The sequence below is a fragment of the Bufo bufo genome, chromosome 2 (genome assembly GCF_905171765.1).
Source record: "Bufo bufo chromosome 2, aBufBuf1.1, whole genome shotgun sequence".
NCBI classification, from domain to species: Eukaryota; Metazoa; Chordata; class Amphibia; order Anura; family Bufonidae; genus Bufo; species Bufo bufo.
Genome location: NC_053390.1, coordinates 765312800 through 765332391, shown reverse-complemented (window position 1 = coordinate 765332391; position 19592 = coordinate 765312800). Strand labels below are relative to the sequence as shown.

At 42.3% G+C, this 19592-nt stretch overlaps 1 protein-coding gene across 2 annotated transcripts in view; it reads right to left on the bottom strand.

Moving 5' to 3' along the window:
- LCORL (ligand dependent nuclear receptor corepressor like) overlaps positions 1 to 19592 on the bottom strand; it is a 114592-nt gene that overhangs the window by 1765 nt on the left and 93235 nt on the right. For both annotated transcript variants that reach the window (XM_040419037.1, XM_040419039.1), the window contains one exon: positions 6009 to 6126. In XM_040419037.1, coding sequence (XP_040274971.1) covers positions 6032 to 6126 — 95 coding nt within the window. In that variant the 3' untranslated portion in view covers positions 6009 to 6031. The remainder of the gene's footprint in view (positions 1 to 6008; positions 6127 to 19592) is intronic.

Here is a 19592-nt window from a genome sequence, read left to right as displayed (position 1 = left end):
TTCAAAAGCTATGTTTCGGGTGTATTCTCTTGGGGCTCCTGTTAGCCAATATGGCATATCAACATGCTGTGCAGTTTGGCTAATAGTAGTGTGGTCCTGCAGCTGTAATATACCGCCCTTACATATAGCACTATATTAAACTATAAGAGCAGCTTCAAAGGGTTTTTTGGAGATTTTAATAACGATGACCTATCCTCAGCATCTTCATGGCGGAGGTCGAGGATCAGCTGGTATATTGCTCCCCCTTTTTTGAGAGAGTTCTGTGCTGGTGGCGCTACATCGACGACATATTTTTAATCTGGACGGGTACCATAACGGAACTTGATGAATTCCATGCACCCCTGAATTCGGGAGTCCAGGACCTGCAGTTCACGGTGACACATTCTGTCAGTGAGCTTTAGTTCCTTGATGTCCGCATTTTGGTACAGGAGGTAAGATCAAAACTGATCTGTACCAAAAACCCACAGATAAAAATACGTTATTGATGTACGATAGTAGCCATCCTTCCAGTATGGTGAACTCCCTACCATGGAGTCAATTGCTCAGGGTACTACGCATTGTATCTGATTAAACTCAGTTTGAATATAGGGTGGATGAAATGTGTAGTAAGTTTGGTAATAGAGGATATCCTAAAAAATTGATTAAACGTACTAGACAGAAAATTGCGACTACTGAACGTAGTTCCACCTTTATACGGAAGCCCCATAAGCAGGACATTCCCCGTATTCCCTTTGTGTCTATTTATGGGGGAGACAGCGGAAATATCGCTGCCATTCTTAGACAAGATTGGCAAATTTTGCATCAAGGATTACCGAATGTCATTGAATTTACAGCTCCCCCAATGATTGCTTATAAGAGAAGCCCGAATCTTTGTGATAGAATTGTAAAAGCATAGGACATAGGAGGTAAAGACATAGACAGATGAGATTGGCACCACTGAGGAGTGGCAATTTCCCTTGCCTTTCATGCTGCAACTGTAGTTGCATCATGAAAGGCGACGGTTTTGCGCACCCCTATAGTGGCAAGCTGTTTAAAATCAGAGGACACTATACATGTAGATCCACTGATGTGGTATACATGATACAGTGCCCATGCAGTTTGATATACGTGGAGGAGACCACGATGGAATTGAGAGAGAGAATCAATAAACATAAAAGTACAATAAGAAAGGGTGCATTGGACAAACCGGTTGCAAAACATTTCATTGAACAGAATCACTCCATAAATCAATTAAGATTTAGTGCTATTGATAGTGTAGGGTATCTGAGACGGGGTGGGGGACAGAAAGAGAATCCTGAGAAGAAAGGAACTAAAATGGATACACACCCTAATGTCCCTTCAACCATTTGGCCTTAATTTAGAATTTAATGTCACTTCCATTGATTGAGATGGGTAGCTAATATGTCCCCTTGGCATTTTGATATCTTGTTTTTATAATGTTATGTGTAAAATGGTCCCGGGTGATCCATCCCCTACCTCTTATGACAGCCAGTTAAATTCACTGTTGTGTCATCATCCTATAGATAGGGGATCCATGTATTGTATTTATAATGTATATTAGATGTGTACATCATATGTATTTGATCATAGATTTTTATCCATTATAAGTTGAAAAGATTTATGCGATTTATTGATGGATGCATTGTAGATTATATGGCTATGCCAAATATGCTATTTGCTTGTTCATGTTAATCGGAATTGTCCCATGTGAATACCTGTTAGACGGATCTAAATAAGTTTGCGCTTTTCTTTGCTTTGATTTTTTTAAAGCTATAGGAATGATCCTTGTATATGCGTCCCCGTTGCCATGGCACTGATGAGGTTGCGCTGTAGTGACGCCGCACATAATGGTCCGCGTGTTACGATCATCGGATACACAAGGGTGCGTCCTGATGACGTCGGCGGACATGACATGTGATTACGTACGTCATGCGATTTTCGAGACAGCCGATTGGCTACATGAATGAGCGCTGTCAGTTTCCATGGACACGGTTTGACACATTCTACCTAGTAAGTGCAATTGTGCGCGGCTGCGCACTTCACATGGGACAACGCCAACATGACGAACATCGCCATATTATGTCTACAAGCATATGGAAGGTAATAACCTATTAGGATGAACACATGAGATGAACAGTGATTAACACAGGTGATTGGAAGGGGTGGGTTTTTATGTGGGGTATATATATGTGTTATAATGTTGATGTCATTAGGCTTGACAAAGGCTGAATTTCAGCCGAAACGTTGCTGCTGTAATTGTCTTAAAGCGAACCTGTCACCATGATTTTGCACATAGAGCTGGGGACATGGGCTGCTAGATGGCCACTAGCACATCTGCAATACCCAGTCCCCACAGCTCTCTGCGCTTTTATTGGCGTTAAAAAACAGTTTTGAGCGATATGCAAATTACCTGATATGAGTCCTGTAGCCGGAGATGAGTCAAGCGTCAAGGAGCCCAGCACTGGAGCGCCGAAATCTCGCGATGTGCGAGCTAGCGCATGCGCAGTGTCGGCATCATGTTCATTCCCTGTGCTGGCATCAGCACAGGGAACGAACTACGCATGCGCTAGCTCGCGCATCGCGAGATTTCGGCGCTCCAGCTCTGTGACGTCAGCCGGCAAGGAGGAGATTCGGAGGACGCGGGGCGGTGCTGGGCTCCTTGACGCTTGACTCATCTCCGGCTACAGGACTCATATCAGGTAATTTGCATATCACTCAAAACTGTTTTTTAACGCCAATAAAAGCGCAGAGAGCTGTGGGACCTGGGTACTGCAGATGTGCTAGTGGCCATCTAGCAGCCCATGTCCTCAGCTCTATGCACAAAATCATGGTGAAAGGTTCGCTTTAAGGTCGCAATAAAAGATTGGATGATGTGAGATGCTGCCGGTGCCATCCTTATTTTCTATCCTCAGGATAGGTCATCAATATCAGATCGACGGTGGTCCGACACCCCTGCTGATCAGCTGGTTGAAGGGAAGGCCGCTCTCCATGCAAGCACTGCCATCCCTGGTTTGTTTACCTGCTTGCTGTCGACAGGTGTAACTACAAGCCGTCCCATTTATTTCAATAGATGCTCCTTTCCATCCAAGTGTATAGGAATGAGCTGTCCCATTGAAATGAATGGGACTTCTTGTAATTACACCTGCTCCCCGCTGCGCTGTCAACAGCGAGCAGGAAAACACACAAGAGAAGGCAGTGAACATAGCGTGCCTTCCCTTTAACCAGCTGATTGGCAGGGGTGTCAGACCCCTGCCTATCTAATATTGATGACCTATCCAGAGGATACATCATCAATATTAAAATCCCGGAAAACCCTTTTAAATGCGAAACCATTTTATAAAAGCTCTGGTGACATATTATATGTCACTTCAGCAAGTGGCATTTATCATGTAGAGAAAGTTATTACAATGCCCTTACTTATGTATTGTGATTGCCCATATTGCCTCCTTTGCTGGCTGGATTCATTTTACCATCACATTATACATTGCTCGTTTCCATGGTTACGACCACCCTACAATACATCAGTGGTGGCCGTGCTTGCACACTATAGGATAAAGCACCAGCCTATGTGAGCTCTCGCGGTCCCGGCCACCAGAGAGGCCGGTGCTTTTTTCTATAGTGTGCAGGCACGGCCACGGCTGACGGATTGCAGGGTGGTCATAACCATAGAAGCAAACAGTGTATAATGAAATGGAAAAATGAATCCAGCCAGCAAAAGAGGCAATATAGACAATCATAATACATTAGTAAGTGCCTTGTATTAACTTTCTCTACGTGAATTAATGCCATTTGATTAAGTGACACAACCCCTTTTAAGGCTCCTCTACACATTCGCGTACTGTGACCTCCAGACTCTTCCCTGACAATTGATTTCTGAATGGGGAATGGGATAGAGCAATGTCTATTTTGTTTGACCAATCCTTTTGTTCTCTCAGGAGATAAGTTTCCACCAGAAGTGTCTGGCAGTATCTGTTTCCCCAGTGACAACATCCAAACGCTCAGATAGAACGGCGTGTATGGAAGAGTCTAGAGAGAAAGTCGCTGACTAAACCATGGTTCAGCTGACAGCTACTGAATGTGTTTGGCCAGCTTTACTCACGCTAAACTATGAATAGGATTTTACACTTAAGGAGCATCATACCGTTTCTGGGTAAGAGCAATTCTTAGAGGACCTGTCACCACTCCTGACATGCCTGTTTTATTAGCTTCATGCATTCCCAATGTAATAATGATTCTGGAGCATCTATTCTTATGGCTCTATGTTGTACCATTCCTTTATTATTTCTACTAGAAGTTATGAATGAATTGCTAGCAGTCTGCAGTAAGGGTACAGAGGGGAGGTAACCAGTAGGGGGGTGTGTACCTGTACAGACTGCCACTATCCAATCAGTGCATGAAGCTATACAAACAGGCATGTCAGGAGAGGTGACAGGTCCTCTTGTAACATTGCAAACAGCAATATCAAAAATGTTACGTTATATAAAATTGTTAAAGGGCTATTCAGGTTTGAAGGCTACTTTTTATGTAATTAAAGTTATACAATGCTTTAAGGTATTTGCTCACAGCATTCAATAGCTCTGGCATTCAGTGTTAAACCCCTGCAGATATAAATCTGCCGTGATTACATAATCTACACGCAGTTAAAGACCTTGTTAAAGTACAGTGATCACCTGTGTGTCCACCTCTAACAGGACACATTTTTAAATGAACCATGTAATTTCATATTGAGTGGCAGCAAACAGAAATTTTTATAACTTTTATTACAAAAAAAATAACAGAAAGCAGAATATACTTTAAAGCGCAGCTACACAAATAAATTTGCCGAATAAGCTGCCATGTGTGCATACATGAGGAATAACACTATATGTATACATTATTGGACATGTATCCTGCATTATGCTGTTAGTGAATGAAGGCTAGCTGTCGTCTCCCATAGACTGCAAATTGAGCAAACAGGAGATTCTGCTCCTTAAAGGGGATGTTCAGGCTTTTAATTTTGATGACCTATCCTTAGCATACGTCATCAATATCAGATTGGCGGGGGTCTGACACCCGGCACCCCCGCCGATCAGCTGTATGAGTTGGCGCGCGCAGTGTTGTCTCCCTTCTCTCTTCCTATAGACAGCAGCAGTGAAGAGGGCGAGAGACGAAGGATGGCAAGTGTGCACTGGGGATAGGTCATCAATATTAAAAGCCTGGACAAACCCTTTAACTTTCTCACACTCGAAAGCACCAAAAATAACATTATTGAGATGTGTTGAACAGTAATAAAGCACTTGCGGTGAGAGAACATTACTATTAGCGGAAGCAGCCTGTCTCTCTTACTGCAGCTCACTCCTCCTCGCCCTCCATAGATTTCTATGGGATGATGTAATTTGATCCTTCAGTGAGCTGAAAGTCTCACAAGACGGAATTAGCAGAAAATCCAATGAATATTAGTTTAGGGAAGAATGGGGATTAGCTAATAAGGAGAAAAATAACTTTCTCTGCTAAGATATTTAACAAATTTTCTTATATTCACCTATATTCATTTAAGCAAAGTCGTGTGAAAGTACAGTGACCATTTAAGTAAAGACTTATGCACATGGCTGTATTAAGGATCCAGAATTGGTACATATAATGTATCACTGTTTGCCTCCATAAAAAATTAAAGTCATTTAGGGAAGGAAACAGTGCCTCTATAGAAGAACCAAACAGAAGCATACAAGCTATGAATACACACCTATAAGGACTCCATGTACCTCCATATAGCATCCATGCACATGGCAGTGCTATGTGTAGGATAAGGAGACAATAGCGAAAAAACAGGCAGGCAGCAGTGTATTAACGATGTTACTAGTTACTAGCAATTTAATAATCTGTATGATCCAATGACATTTCTATCCCAACGGCCTAGCTAGAAGATTTACATGACCATTTACATAGACCATTCAGAATTTTCGGTTGTCTCACAAATATCTAAAGCCTTGTGACAATACAAAACCCAAAAATATAAATAAACTTCTTACCATAATAGCAGCATATATACCCCTTACTGGAGGGGGATACGAATTGGGGTGAGAGAGTAAGTGCCACTTTTACTTGAAAGCCCTCTAATAGCAGGAATTCCAATGGGCTTAATAGAACCTGAAAATGATGGTAAAACCTCATGGTTATAAAAGTCACATGTTTCAGAATTTATACATGGCTTTACCACAAATTTATTTCTCATACGCTATATAATCGCATTCATCTGTAAAAATAAATCTTTAATGCTTCCCCCGTGTATTCAGCTTTGACCAAGATCAGCAACATTATAATTTCATAAAACATTCAGTGTCTGGGTCATGCAGCCTAGAGAATTTTGTCCTTAAAGGGGTTCTCCAGCCCTAACAAGAAAAATGTGGCCTGAATCTAACCTGGCAAGAGAAGATTGGGAGAGCCACACTTACCCCCAACAGTGGCGGCATTTCCGGTCCAAGCTAGTCTTCTCTCTCTCTTTAGCATGAGACGGCGCATCATCACTGACGTCACAGCCTCCTGCAAGCCTTCCTTGTTTCCTGACTGCTGCTCATGAGCCGGGACCTCTGGCCATCTGACTGCCGGCCGTCTGGTCATGTCAAAGTACAGGCTTCTGTGTGAAGACTGATTTACTAACTCATGCTCAGAACGATGTCACTACTGTTCATGAGTCAGAACATAGTGATTAGCCTCTGTGCTGTGGAGGTCACTGGGGCACTGCAGCATTCACTGTTATGACGGCATGGAGGCTGTCACTGTGGGGCATTGTGGATGTCACCTTTGGGCAGTATGGATATCACTGTGAGGTCACTGTGGGGCAGTATGGTTGCTCGTGTGGAGTTGTCACTTTCGGGAACTGTCGCTGTTATTACCGCACTGCGGATGTCACTGTCATGACTGTATGTAATTTCTGATACAGTCGGTCTCTGATTGCGGGGCTATTGCAGTGTACTCACACCATCATATGCCCCGCGATCAGACACAAACTGACCATCATAAATTGCAGCTGGGACATGGACCGTGTTTCCTGGGCTAATTATGGTCATATGCATGAGCCCTTAGATACAGAAGCTGTTCAGATAGTACCACACATGATGGGCCTAGCAGGCAGTAGCAAAAAAGATAGGATTAGTCCTCATGCATATGGCCATATCAGTTTTGCGGCCTGCAAATCAGTGTGCTTTCAACATCTATATGTCTTTTCCACAAGAACATGTCCTATTTAGGTCATCAAAAAGCCGACCACAAACTCACTGACGTCAACGATGGTATCCTTATTTTACAGATCTGCGATTTGTTCATGAGGCCTTAGGTACACAGCTCAGTAGGCAGCATCATACAGTACATGAAAATCTTTGATACAGGAATAGAAGACAGTAACAACTAATAGACTGAGATACAGAGGCACAGTGAGCAATATGGACATGAGAGATGCACACCACACCAGACAGTATTGTACAAGATGGGATTAGATATCACACACAGGCTATGTATCAGGCTCTGCAGACTGTGCTGTACATGCAGAATAAGTTACAGATGTGTTTTGACGTGCTTGCCGTTTACTACACTCTGCAGATGGTGAGGGAAGAGCCTGTGGAGACACTTTCATATATTTAAATACTAAAGGCAAGGATTCTGTACTTACAAATAACAGAGATAAGAATCCTTCTATTAAGCTCTGTGCACATTGTGTGTGTGTGTGTATCGTATAAGCTAGAAAAAGTTCCCAGCATATACTTTACATTAAAGGGGATGTCTGGGATCAGAAAAATATGGCCGCTTTCTTCCAAAAACAGCACCACATCTCTCCACAGGTTGTATAGTATTGTAGCTCAGCCCCTTTCACATCAATGGAGCTGAGAAAGAATACCAGACACACCATGAACAGATGGGGTGCCATTTCTGGAAGAAAACAGCCATGTTTTTCTAATCCTGGACAACCCTGCTAGATCTACTAGAACTATGCTAAAAGCAGTGCAGAACACTCCTCAGACTCCTAAGATGCAGCCTAACCATTGTGGTAAGGAAATGGGCAAGGGACAAAAGCAGAGCCTCCACACAATAGGCAGATAATGATGGCGCTCCACAAGAACCTACTATTGTGGATGTATTTGCGGCCATAAAACAAGGCAATAAGGCCCACCCTGAATTGGCAGATAGGTAGGATTACAGAGAATGTGTCCATTAACAGGCTCGATCTTCAAAAAGTGTGAGTGACATTAAACCCCCATTACAAAAATTGCACTGTTAGCAAAGGCAGATAACCTGGAAAACAGGCTCTGGCGTAATAATGTTTGTTTGGTGGAAATGCCTGAACAAATTGAAGGGTTGAATCCCGACTCATCTTTTTAAGAACCGTTTGCTACAAACAGATGGTAGAGACTCTCTCTCTCTCTCTCTCATCTGTTGCTGTAGAGAGGGCACACAATGTCCTTCCCTGTGTGGGGCTACTGGGCAGACCACCTCGCTCAACGTAGGTAAAAGTGTTGTATTATAAAAGGACCAAATATTATTTTGCTGAAAGCTCGTCAAAAATGTTATACTGAAATTAATGGTACCTGGTTTTCTGGAGTATTTGGTGAAAGTTCACAAAAAGAGGGCCCTATTCTTGAATATAAAGAAAAAATTGCATCAGCTACAAATTCAGTATTCTATGGTGGAACCGGCCAAGCTGTAACTTGTTGAACTGGAAACAACCACCTTTTTGGATTCAGGGGAAGATGCTTTAAGACGGCTGGATACCTATGAGGCACCGATTTGTCAAGAGGAAATTTGTTAAAGCGGTGCTATGCACTATAAGTAGTGATGCTGTGGGTATGTTTGATGGTGAATTATATGAGGAGGGAACTTGTATTCAGTTAAAGTGCTCAACTCCGTATGTCATAATATTCTGTGAGACATATTACTATGATTACTGGAATTTTATTATACTATGTTGTTGTGGCTGGGAATGCTTATTTTTTCTTACAGGGAACCATGGATTGCCGTTTCATTTATTGAACTGACCTCAGTACTTATAGCATTGCATATAATATGCCATTGGTTTTCAGTTACTGTATGTTTGGAATTATATTTCTCCCATAATATTCAACTATCAATTTTTGGTGTTAAAATGGCGCAAAACCCTGGTTTTGGGATGTTTGTAGTCACAACTGGCATTTTGTGACTACATAGGCCCCAGCACATTCAGTTTTACATCAGCAACCGGCATAAGTAATGACTGAAATCTACGCTGGCTACAAGCTGGAGTAGATTTCAGGCTGGAGCACAGACTGGTGGAGAAGACATAATTTATGAGGAGTCCCGCACCTAAATTACATACCTCCTCTGGCAGCGCATGGGGCCCATTAAGACCAGCTAAACAAACGCAGGTCTTAAGAAATCAGGGCCTATGCAATTATTTGGTGGGTGATCTGTTATTGCCTCATCTCTCTTTCGAGGGAAGAATATATAGATGTATGTTTTGGTATAGTTTGTTGGGAAGGGGGTGGGTTGACCTTGTGCAGTCACTATGTATTATGGAATAGTGGTGTATAGATATGTATCCTATATATATATTTCATATACACTGAGTGATATCCAACGGTAATGCTTTCAGTATGGCAGATATTATAAGACTGCTGTCCTTGAATGTCAGGGGGGGGGGGATGTAAAACCACACTAAAAGGTTTGCCATATTTGGGTTTCTTAAACAGCAGCCTTCTATTATAGGTCTACAAGAGATCCATAAGACATCTGACACATTGCTATGGTTACAGAAAAGATTAAATGAGGTATCCATAAAGATATACCATTTCAGTATATTAAACCTTCGTGTGCATTGTAAGCCATTATCCATGGAATGTATGATTATTGGCATCTATATCTCCACCATAAGCTATGTTGTCTTGACTCTAGCATTAGAATTTGCGGCTAATTTTCCCCTCTTGCTTTTAAGGGATTTTATCAATTATATGGATCTAGCCCTAGATAAAGTGTCTGTTAGATCTTGTTTACCCTTTAATACTCTAACTGCATTCACTAGACTTATTGAAGAACTTGGGTTAGAGGAAGTATGGCGTTTCAGATATTCCTGTGCTTTTTCTATCCTGAGTATTGACCTGGTGCTCAGTAATAACACTATGCTACCCTATGTCACAGGTGGAAATCCTACCTATATCTTTATCAGAAAATTCATGTTTGTCACTCAATTGGGTGACAATTGAGGTCCTTAGAAGTCTTTGAGAGGATTGCTTAATCCTTTCTGGTTGAAACCGCTAGATAAAACTGATATTCCTAACCAAGTGAAGGAATTATTTTGTTTCAGTGTAGGCTCCACTACTCCAGGTATTATTTCGGACTGTATGCAAGCCTTGAGGGTGTGTAGATTAGGGATATCAGCTTTGTTAAGGCTTATAGCAAATAATTATTTTTAACACTTCACTCCCTTCTCCATCCCCCAGCGCCCCCACCCTCTCCTCTCAGCCGAGGACTTTGCCACATACTTCAAACAAAAGATCATCAACATCAGAGAAGGCTTCAGTGCACAGTCCCCACAGACCCTCTACACAACTCTTCAGTCCTCTTCTCCCAAAACCCGCTTCTCCACCATTACAGAAGAAAAACTCTTCACTCTACTCTTCAGATCACATCTTACCGCCTGTGCACTTGACCCAATCCCATCCCACCTCATCCCTAACCTCACCACAGTGTTTATCCCAGCCCTAACTCATCTCTTCAACCTATCACTAACCTCTGGTGTGTTCCCCTCTGGTTTTAAATGTGCTACCATTACACCCACCCTCAAAAAGCCTTCACTTGGCCCATCTTCTTTGTCCAGTTATTGCCCCATATCACTTCTTCCATATGCCTCAAAGCTACTTGAGCAACATGTCCATTCTAAACTGTCCTCTCACCTCTCCTCCTGCTCCCTCTTTGACTGGCTACAATCTGGCTTCCGACCCCACCACTCAACTGAGACGGCTCTTACCAAAGTCACTAATGACCTACTAACAGCCAAAAGCAAAAAAACATTACTCTGTCCTCCTTCTCCTTGACCTGTCTTCGGCCTTTGACACGGTCGACCACTTCCTTCTGTTACAAACTCATCTCTTGGCATCACTGACCTGGCCCTCTCCTGGATCACATCATACCTCACAGACCGGACATTTAGCGTCTCCCACTCTCACACCACCTCCTTGTCTCATTCCCTCTCTGTTGGTGTCCCGCAAAGCTCTGTCCTAGGACCCCTGCTTTTCTCCATCTACACCCTCGGCCTGGGACAGCTCATATAGTCCCAAGGCTTTCCAGTATCACTTATGCTGACGACACACAAATCTACCTCTCTGGTCCAGACATCACCCCCTTACTATACATAATCCCACAATGCCTATCTTCCATATCCTCCTTCTCCTCACTTTCTAAAACTTAACATGGATAAAACAGAATTCATCATTTTTCTCCCCATCTTGCTCAACCCCCCCAACAGACCTATTTATCACAATCAATGGCTGCACACTCTCCCTGGTCAACCAAGTCTGCTGCCTTGGAGTGACCTTGGATTCTGCCCTCTCCTTCCGACCACAAATCCAAACCTTTTCCACCACCTGCCGCCTCCAACTCAAAAACATCTCCAGCATCTGCACTTTCCTCAACTTTGAGACGGCAAAAATGCTTGTACATGCTCTCATTATCTCCCGCCTCGACTATTGCAACATTCTCCTCTGCGGCCTTCCATCTAGCACTCACAATCCTCCCATCTATCCTCAACTCTGCTGCCCGACTAATCCACCTCTCACCCTGTTACTCCTCTGCCAATCCCTTCACTGGCTCCTCATTGTCCAGCAAATTCAGTTCAAAATACTAACAAATACTTATAAAGCCGTCCACAACCTGTCCTTTCCCTACATCTCTGAGCTACTTTCCCGATACATCCCCACACGTAATCTCCAATCCTCACAATGTCCTTCTCGCCTATCACCTCTTTCCATAAATCGCCTCCAAGATTTCTCCCGTGCATCCCCCACACTCTGGAACTCGCTGCCCCAACATAATCAGACTCTCACCTACAGTGGAATCCTTCAAAAGAAACCTGAAAACCCACCTCTTCAGACAAGCCTACAACCAGTGACCCTGCTGCCTCTATACCGCCATGACCAGCTTCACCCTCACCTACTGTGTCCTTCTCCCATACCACGTAGACTGTAAGCCCTCACGGGCAGGGCCCGCTCTCCTTCTGTATTAGTCTGTAACTCGTCTTGATCATGCTTAGTGCACTTGTCTGTATTATGTATGTATGTATACATAGACCATTTCATATGTACAGCGCTATGGAATGGATGGTGCTTTAAAGAGGACCTTTCACCCATTATGACAATGTGAACTAAGTATACAGACATTGAGAGCGGCGCCCGGGGATCTCACTGCACTTATTATAGAAACATAGAATGTGTCGGCAGATAAGAACCATTTGGCCCATCTAGTCTGCCCAATATACTGAATACTATGGATAGCCCCCGGCCCTATCTTATATGAAGGATGGCCTTATGCCTATCCCATGCATGCTTAAACCCCTTCACTGTATTTGCAGCTACCACTTCTGCAGGAAGGCTATTCCATGCATCCACTACTCTCTCAGTAAAGTAATACTTCCTTATATTACTTTTAAACCTTTGCCCCTCTAATTTAAAACTGTGTCCTCTTGTGGTAGTTTTTCTTCTTTTAAATATGCTCTCTTCCTTTACCGAGTTGATTCCCTTTATGTATTTAAAAGTTTCTATCATATCCCCTCTGTCTCTTCTTTCTTCCAAGCTATACATATTAAGGTCCTTTAACCTTTCCTGGTAAGTTTTATCCTGCAATCCATGTACTAGTTTAGTAGCTCTTCTCTGAACTCTCTCTAGAGTATCTATATCCTTCTGGAGATATGGCCTCCAGTACTGCGCACAATACTCCAAGTGAGGTCTCACCAGTGTTCTGTACAGCGGCATAAGCACTTCACTCTTTCTACTGCTTATACCTCTCCCTATACATCCAAGCATTCTGCTGGCATTTCGTGCTGCTCTATTACATTGTCTTCCCACCTTTAAGTCTTCTGAAATAATTACTCCTAAATCCCTTTCCTCAGATACTGAGGTCAGGACTGTGTCAAATATTCTATATTCTGCCCTTGGGTTTTTACGCCCCAGGTGCATTATCTTGCACTTATCCACATTAAATTTCAGTTTCCAGAGTTCTGACCATTCTTCTAGTTTTCCTAAATCCTTTTCCATTTGGCGTTTCCCTCCAGGAACATCAACCCTGTTACATATCTTTGTGTCATCAGCAAAAAGACAAACCTTACCAGCGAGGCCTTTTGCAATATCACTTATGAAGATATTAAACAAAATCGGTCCCAGTACAGATCCCTGTGGAACCCCACTGGTAACATTACCTTGTTTTGAATGTTCTCCATTGACTACAACCCTCTGTTGTCTGTCACTCAGCCACTGCCTAATCCACTCAACAATATGGGAGTCCATGCTCAATGACTGCAGTTTATTGATAAGTCTTCTATGTGGGACAGTGTCAAAAGCCTTACTAAAATCTAGATATGCGATGTCTACTGCACCTCCACCGTCTATTATTTTATTCACCCAGTCAAAAAAATCTATAAGATTTGTTTGACATGATCTCCCTGAAGTAAACCCATGTTGTTTTTCATCTTGCAATCCATGGGATTTTAGATGTTCCACAATCCTATCCTTTAATAGGGTTTCCATTAATTTGCCTACTATTGATGTCAGACTCACTGGTCTATAGTTGCTCGATTCCTCCCTACTACCTTTCTTGTGAATGGGCACGACATTAGCCAATTTCCAATCTTCCGGGACGACTCCTGTTACTAATGATTGGTTAAATAAATCTGTTAACGGTTTTGCCAGCTCACCACTAAGCTCTTTTAATAATTTTGGGTGTATCTCATCAGGCCCCTGTGACTTATCTGTCTTCACCTTAGACAGCAAACTTAGAACATCTTCCTCTGTAAAGATACATGCATCAAACGATTTACTAGTCATTCTTTCTAGTGGAGGTCCTTCTCCTTTTTCTTTTGTAAAAACTGAACAGAAGTATTCATTAAGGCAGTCGGCTAGCCCTTTATTCTCTTCTACATACCTTCCGTCCTTTGTTTTTAATTTAGTTATTCCTTGTTTTAATTTCCTTTTTTCATTTATATATCTGAAGAATGTCTTATCCCCTTTTTTCATAGACAGCTAGTTTTTCTTCTGCCTGCGCTTTAGAAGTTCTTATAACTTGCTTGGCCTCTCTCTGCCTAATCTTGTAGATTTCCTTATCTTCATTGCTCTGGTTTTTTTTATAATTACAAAATGCTAGCTTTTTATTTTTAATGATTTGGGCCACTTCTGCTGAGTACCACATTGGTCTCCTCCTTTTTTTGCTTTTACTGACAAGTCTAATGCAATTTTCTGTTGCCTTCAATAATGCACCTTTTAAGTAGTCCCATTTCTCCTGGACTCCATGTAATCCGTTCCAGTCTGATAAGGACTCATTTATGACTAATTTCATTTTTGAAAAGTCTGTTTTTCTAAAATCTAAACCTTTTGTTTTTGTGTGGTGGGACTCTTTCACAGTTCTTATATTAAACCACACTGACTGGTGATCACTAGATCCCAAGGTTTCGCCTACAATGACATCATATACCGAATCCCCGTTTGTGAATACCAAATCCAAAATGGCCTCCCTCCGGGTTGGCTCCTCAACCACTTGTTGTAAAGATAACCCCAGTAGGGAATTTAGAATATCTGTACTCCTGGTAGAACTTGCTATTTTGGTTTTCCAGTTTATATCTGGAAGATTGAAATCTCCCATAATGATAACTTCTCCTTTCATTGTCATTTTAGCTATTTCTTCAACTAGTAGATCATCTAGTTCTTTAACTTGACCAGGTGGTCTATATATCACACCTACACGAGTTACTGCATGGTTAGCAAACTGCAACGTAACCCAAACTGACTCTATGTTGGCCTCACCAACTTGTATTAGGTTAGATTTAATGCTATCCTTCACATACAGGGCCACTCCTCCTCCTTTCTTGCCTTCTCTGTCTCTTCTGTATAAAGAGTACCCTGGTATGGTTATGTCCCAGTCATTTCTTTCATTAAACCATGTCTCCGTAACAGCCACTAAATCTACATTCTCAGATGCCATTATTGACCCAAGTTCATTGATTTTTTTACCTAAACTGCGAGCATTTGTAGACAGGACTCTGAGCTTATCATTTCTTAACCTCTGTGCTTCTGACCTGTTCTGGCATTGTTTCGGGGGGCAATTGGACTCTTATTTTCACTCTTTTGCCCCCCCTTCCTAGTTTAAATACTCTTTCGCAAATTCTTGGAGTTGTTCACTAAGTACATTTGTTCCTTTGAGAGAAAGATGCAAACCATCTTTTTTGTACAGTTCCTTTCTATTCCAAGTATTTTATTCTGACTTCTATAAAACTAAAGTGACATTTGAGCATAGTGAGTTGCAATCCTATTTTGCTATTTGTTAATCTTCCTGTCATCTGAGAGGAGAGTTCAGCTTGAGTCTCCCATTACGTCGCAGGTACCCCAGCAAGTGGTTAGTAAGATGTCAAAAGAAAAAACTCCAGGGCTTGATGGTCTTCCAGTGGAGCTGTATAAAATTGCCAGGGGATGACCATCTTCCTACATTGTTGGGTGTTTATAATGGTGCATATCCTAGAGGACACATACCAGTTGCAAGAAAAAGTATGTGAACCCTTTGGAATGATATGGATTTCTGCACAAATTGGTCGTAAAATGTGATCTGATCTTCATCTAAGTCACAACAATAGACAATCACAGTCTGCTTAAACTAATAACACACAAAGAATTAAATGTTACCATGTTTTTATTGAACACACCATGTAAACATTCACAAAGCAGGTGGAAAAAGTATGTGAACCCCTAGACTAATGACATATCCAAGAGCTAATTGGAGTGATGTGTCAGCCAACTGGAGTCCAATCAATGAGATGAGATTGGAGGTGTTGGTTACATCTGCCCTGCCCTATAAAAAAAAAAAAAAAAAACACACACCAGTTCTGGGTTTGCTTTTAACAAGAAGCATTGCCTGATGTGAATAATGCCTCACACAAAAGAGCTCTCAGAAGACCTACGATTAAGAATTGTTGACTTGCATGAAGCTGGAAAGGGTTATAAAAGTATCTCCAAAAGGCTTGCTGTTCATCAGTCCACGGTAAGACAAATGGTCTATAAATGGAGAAAGTTCCGCACTGCTGCTACTCTCCCTAGGAGTGGCCGTCCTGTAAAGATGACTGCAAGAGCACAGCGCAGACTGCTTAATGAGGTGAAGAAGAATCCTAGAGAGTGTCAGCTAAAGACTTACAAAAGTCTCTGGCATATGCTAACATCTCTGTTAGCGAATCTACGATACATAACACACTAAACAAGAATGGATTTCATGGGAGGATACCACAGAGAAAGCCACTGCTGTCCAAAAAAAACATTGCTGCACGTTTACAGTTTGCACAAGAGCACCTGGATGTTCCACAGCAGTATTGGCAAAATATTCTGTGGACAGATGAAACCAAAGTTGAGTTGTTTGGAAGAAACACACAACACTATGTGTGGAGAAAAAGAGGCACAGCACACCAACATCAAAACCTCATCCCAACTGTGAAGTATAGTGGTGGGGGCATCATGGTTTGGGGCTGCTTTGCTGCATCAGGGCCTGGACGGATTGCCATCATCGAAGGAAAAATGAATTCCCAAGTTTATCAAGACATTTTGCAGGAGAACTTAAGGCCATCTGTCCACCAGCTGAAGCTCAACAGATGAGTGTTACAACAGGACAACGACTCAAATCATAGAAGTAAATCAACAACAGAATGGCTTAAACAGAAGAAAATATGCATTCTGGAGTGGCCCAGTCAGAGTCCTGACCTTAACCCGATTGAGATGCTGTGGCATGACCTCAAGAAAGCGATTCACACCAGACATCTCAAGAATATTGCTGAACTGAAACAGTTCTGTAAAGAGGAATGGTCAAGAATTACTCCTGACCGTTGTGCACGTCTGATCTGCAACTTCAGGAAACATTTGGTTGAAGAAGTTATTGTTGCCAAAGGAGGTTCAACCAGTTATTAAATCCAAGGATTCACATACTTTTTCCACCTGCACTGTGAATGTTTACATGGTGTGTTCAATAAAAACATGGTAACATTTAATTATTTGTGTGTTATTAGTTTAAAGGGATTCTGTCATGAGATTTGAGGCCTATAACCTAAACATATGGCCAGGTCCTTACTAATACCCTGAATCCGAAACTGACCTTATTAAATGTGCCTGTGGCTCTATTAGCATAAAAACAGGTTTTTATAACCTGTCACTCACGTACCAAATGTGTCCAAGGGGACGTCTCATCATGCAGGGTGCCCGGCTGCAGCCGCCTTCCGACTAGAAATCGCCGACCTGCTTTTCAATAGAGCCGCCTACCTCACCTCATTGCCGCCTACGAAATAGTCCGCTCTCTACATCCAGATCCCGCGTGTGCGCACTAGGTATAACTAGAAATAGATTAAAAGGGAGCCTCTGTAGAAAAACAGCCTGTGCGCTCCGAACAGCTTTGCACCTGGCTGTAAGAGGTTGGATGGCTGCAATAGGACGGTCAAGGCAGGTTTGAGTGAAGTGCGCTGCCCGGCGCATGCGCACTTCACTCAACGAGGCCGCTGCCAGGAGTCCGCACGGGCGCATCAGGTTATACCTAGTGCGCACGCGCGGGATCTGGCTGAGAAGAGCGGACGATTTCGGAGGCGGCGCTGAGGTGAGGGAGACGGCTCTATTGAAAGGGAGGGCGGCGATTTCTAGTCGGAAGGCGGCTGCAGCCGGGCACCCTGCATGATGAGACGTCCCCTTGGACACATTTCGTACGTGAGTGACAGGTTATAAAAACCTGTTTTATGTGCTAATAGAGCCACAGGCACATTTAATAAGGTCAGTTTCGGATTCAGGGTATTAGTAGGGACCTGGCCATAGGTTTAGGTTATAGGCCTCAAATCTCATGACAGAATCCCTTTAAGCAGACTGTGATTGTCTATTGTTGTGACTTAGATGAAGATCAGATCACATTTTATGACCAATTTGTGCAGAAATCCATATCATTCCAAAGGGTTCACATACTTTTTCTTGCAACTGTATCTATATATTTCTATGAAACTACTGTTGTAGTCTTTCTAAAGACAGGGAAAGATTTTGATTTTCTTTCACTTTTGCAGGCAGATCTGTCTCCTTACGACAGATGTAAAGACTTTAGCTAATGTGTATTTAGTACAGATTTGCAGGGGTTACCTCTGTAGTACACCCTGATCAATCAGGCTTTATACCGACAAAATCATCTCCTGGCATCTCAATTGACCTTCAAAGGGTCCTGGGTGGATCACTCAACAAGGCTGTCTTATCGTTCGCTGCTGCCAAATAATTTGATAGTGTTGAGTGGTGTTACCTGTGGCCTGCCCTGGAGAAATTGAGTTTGGCCCAACTTTCATTAAATGAATACAACTTCTGTATGTAGCCCCAAAGGCCAGAGTAGGGGCAAATAATGCAATGCCTGATGTCTTTTCTTTGGGGTGAGAAACTAGTCATCATGCCTGCTCACCATTGCTGTTTGTGGTGGCAATTGAACCGCTGGCGGGAAAATCTAAGAGTTTCACCTGATATAGTGGGCTTTAGCTATGGAGCAATGGAGAATTGCAGATTATCTTGTACTTATTGTAGGTAATCTGAAAACATCACTTTATAATGTTATGGTCATTATAAACAGTTTTAATGTTACATACAGTGTATGTGTAGAACTACTGCGTCAACCGACCAGTTTGATTTTGGGCTAATCCTAAAGGCGTTATCCTGGCAGTTCCCTTGTACACACCATTTAACCCCTATATAGGGATCTGGACTTCAATGCAGGGGAGCCACCAGGCCACTACTTCCTGGACTGGTCCCAGTGTGGTTGACTGCTGACCAACAGAAGTCAGGCACAGATGCAAAACACAGAGAGATCAGGCAAAACTAAGGCAAAAAGGAGATCAGCCACAAGTCAGGTCAGACAGCAGTGGGTCAGAATCTGGGAATCAGGCAGAAGTATATACATGTGTATTATATATAGCAGATTCCAATTTAATCTGTTTAATTGTGCAAATGGTACAGTATTTTTGGGGATTTAATTTGGAAAAGGTACACTTTATTAAACTGGAGAAACTAATTAGCCAAGGATAGGGGAGGGACAGCAATAACGAATCAATGGGTCTATTTTCTGGCCTCACAACTGCAACATATGCAGGGATGGGAATTGGATCAGTGCTACAATATCTTTTAAATAGGCAATGGATCTTAAGCTCCTTAGAAGCTCATAGATTTAAATTAATGTACCCTAGTACATTAATTCTAATTAATTCATTAATGGTGCGTATTCACAAGATCTGGTGGAAGGCCAGGGAGATGTAAGAGATCACTGGTGCATTTCTTTGGGAATTATATAGTTTAGAAGGATCTGAATAGTGGGATCAAATAGTGATAAAGTATGTATACCAACTTTAT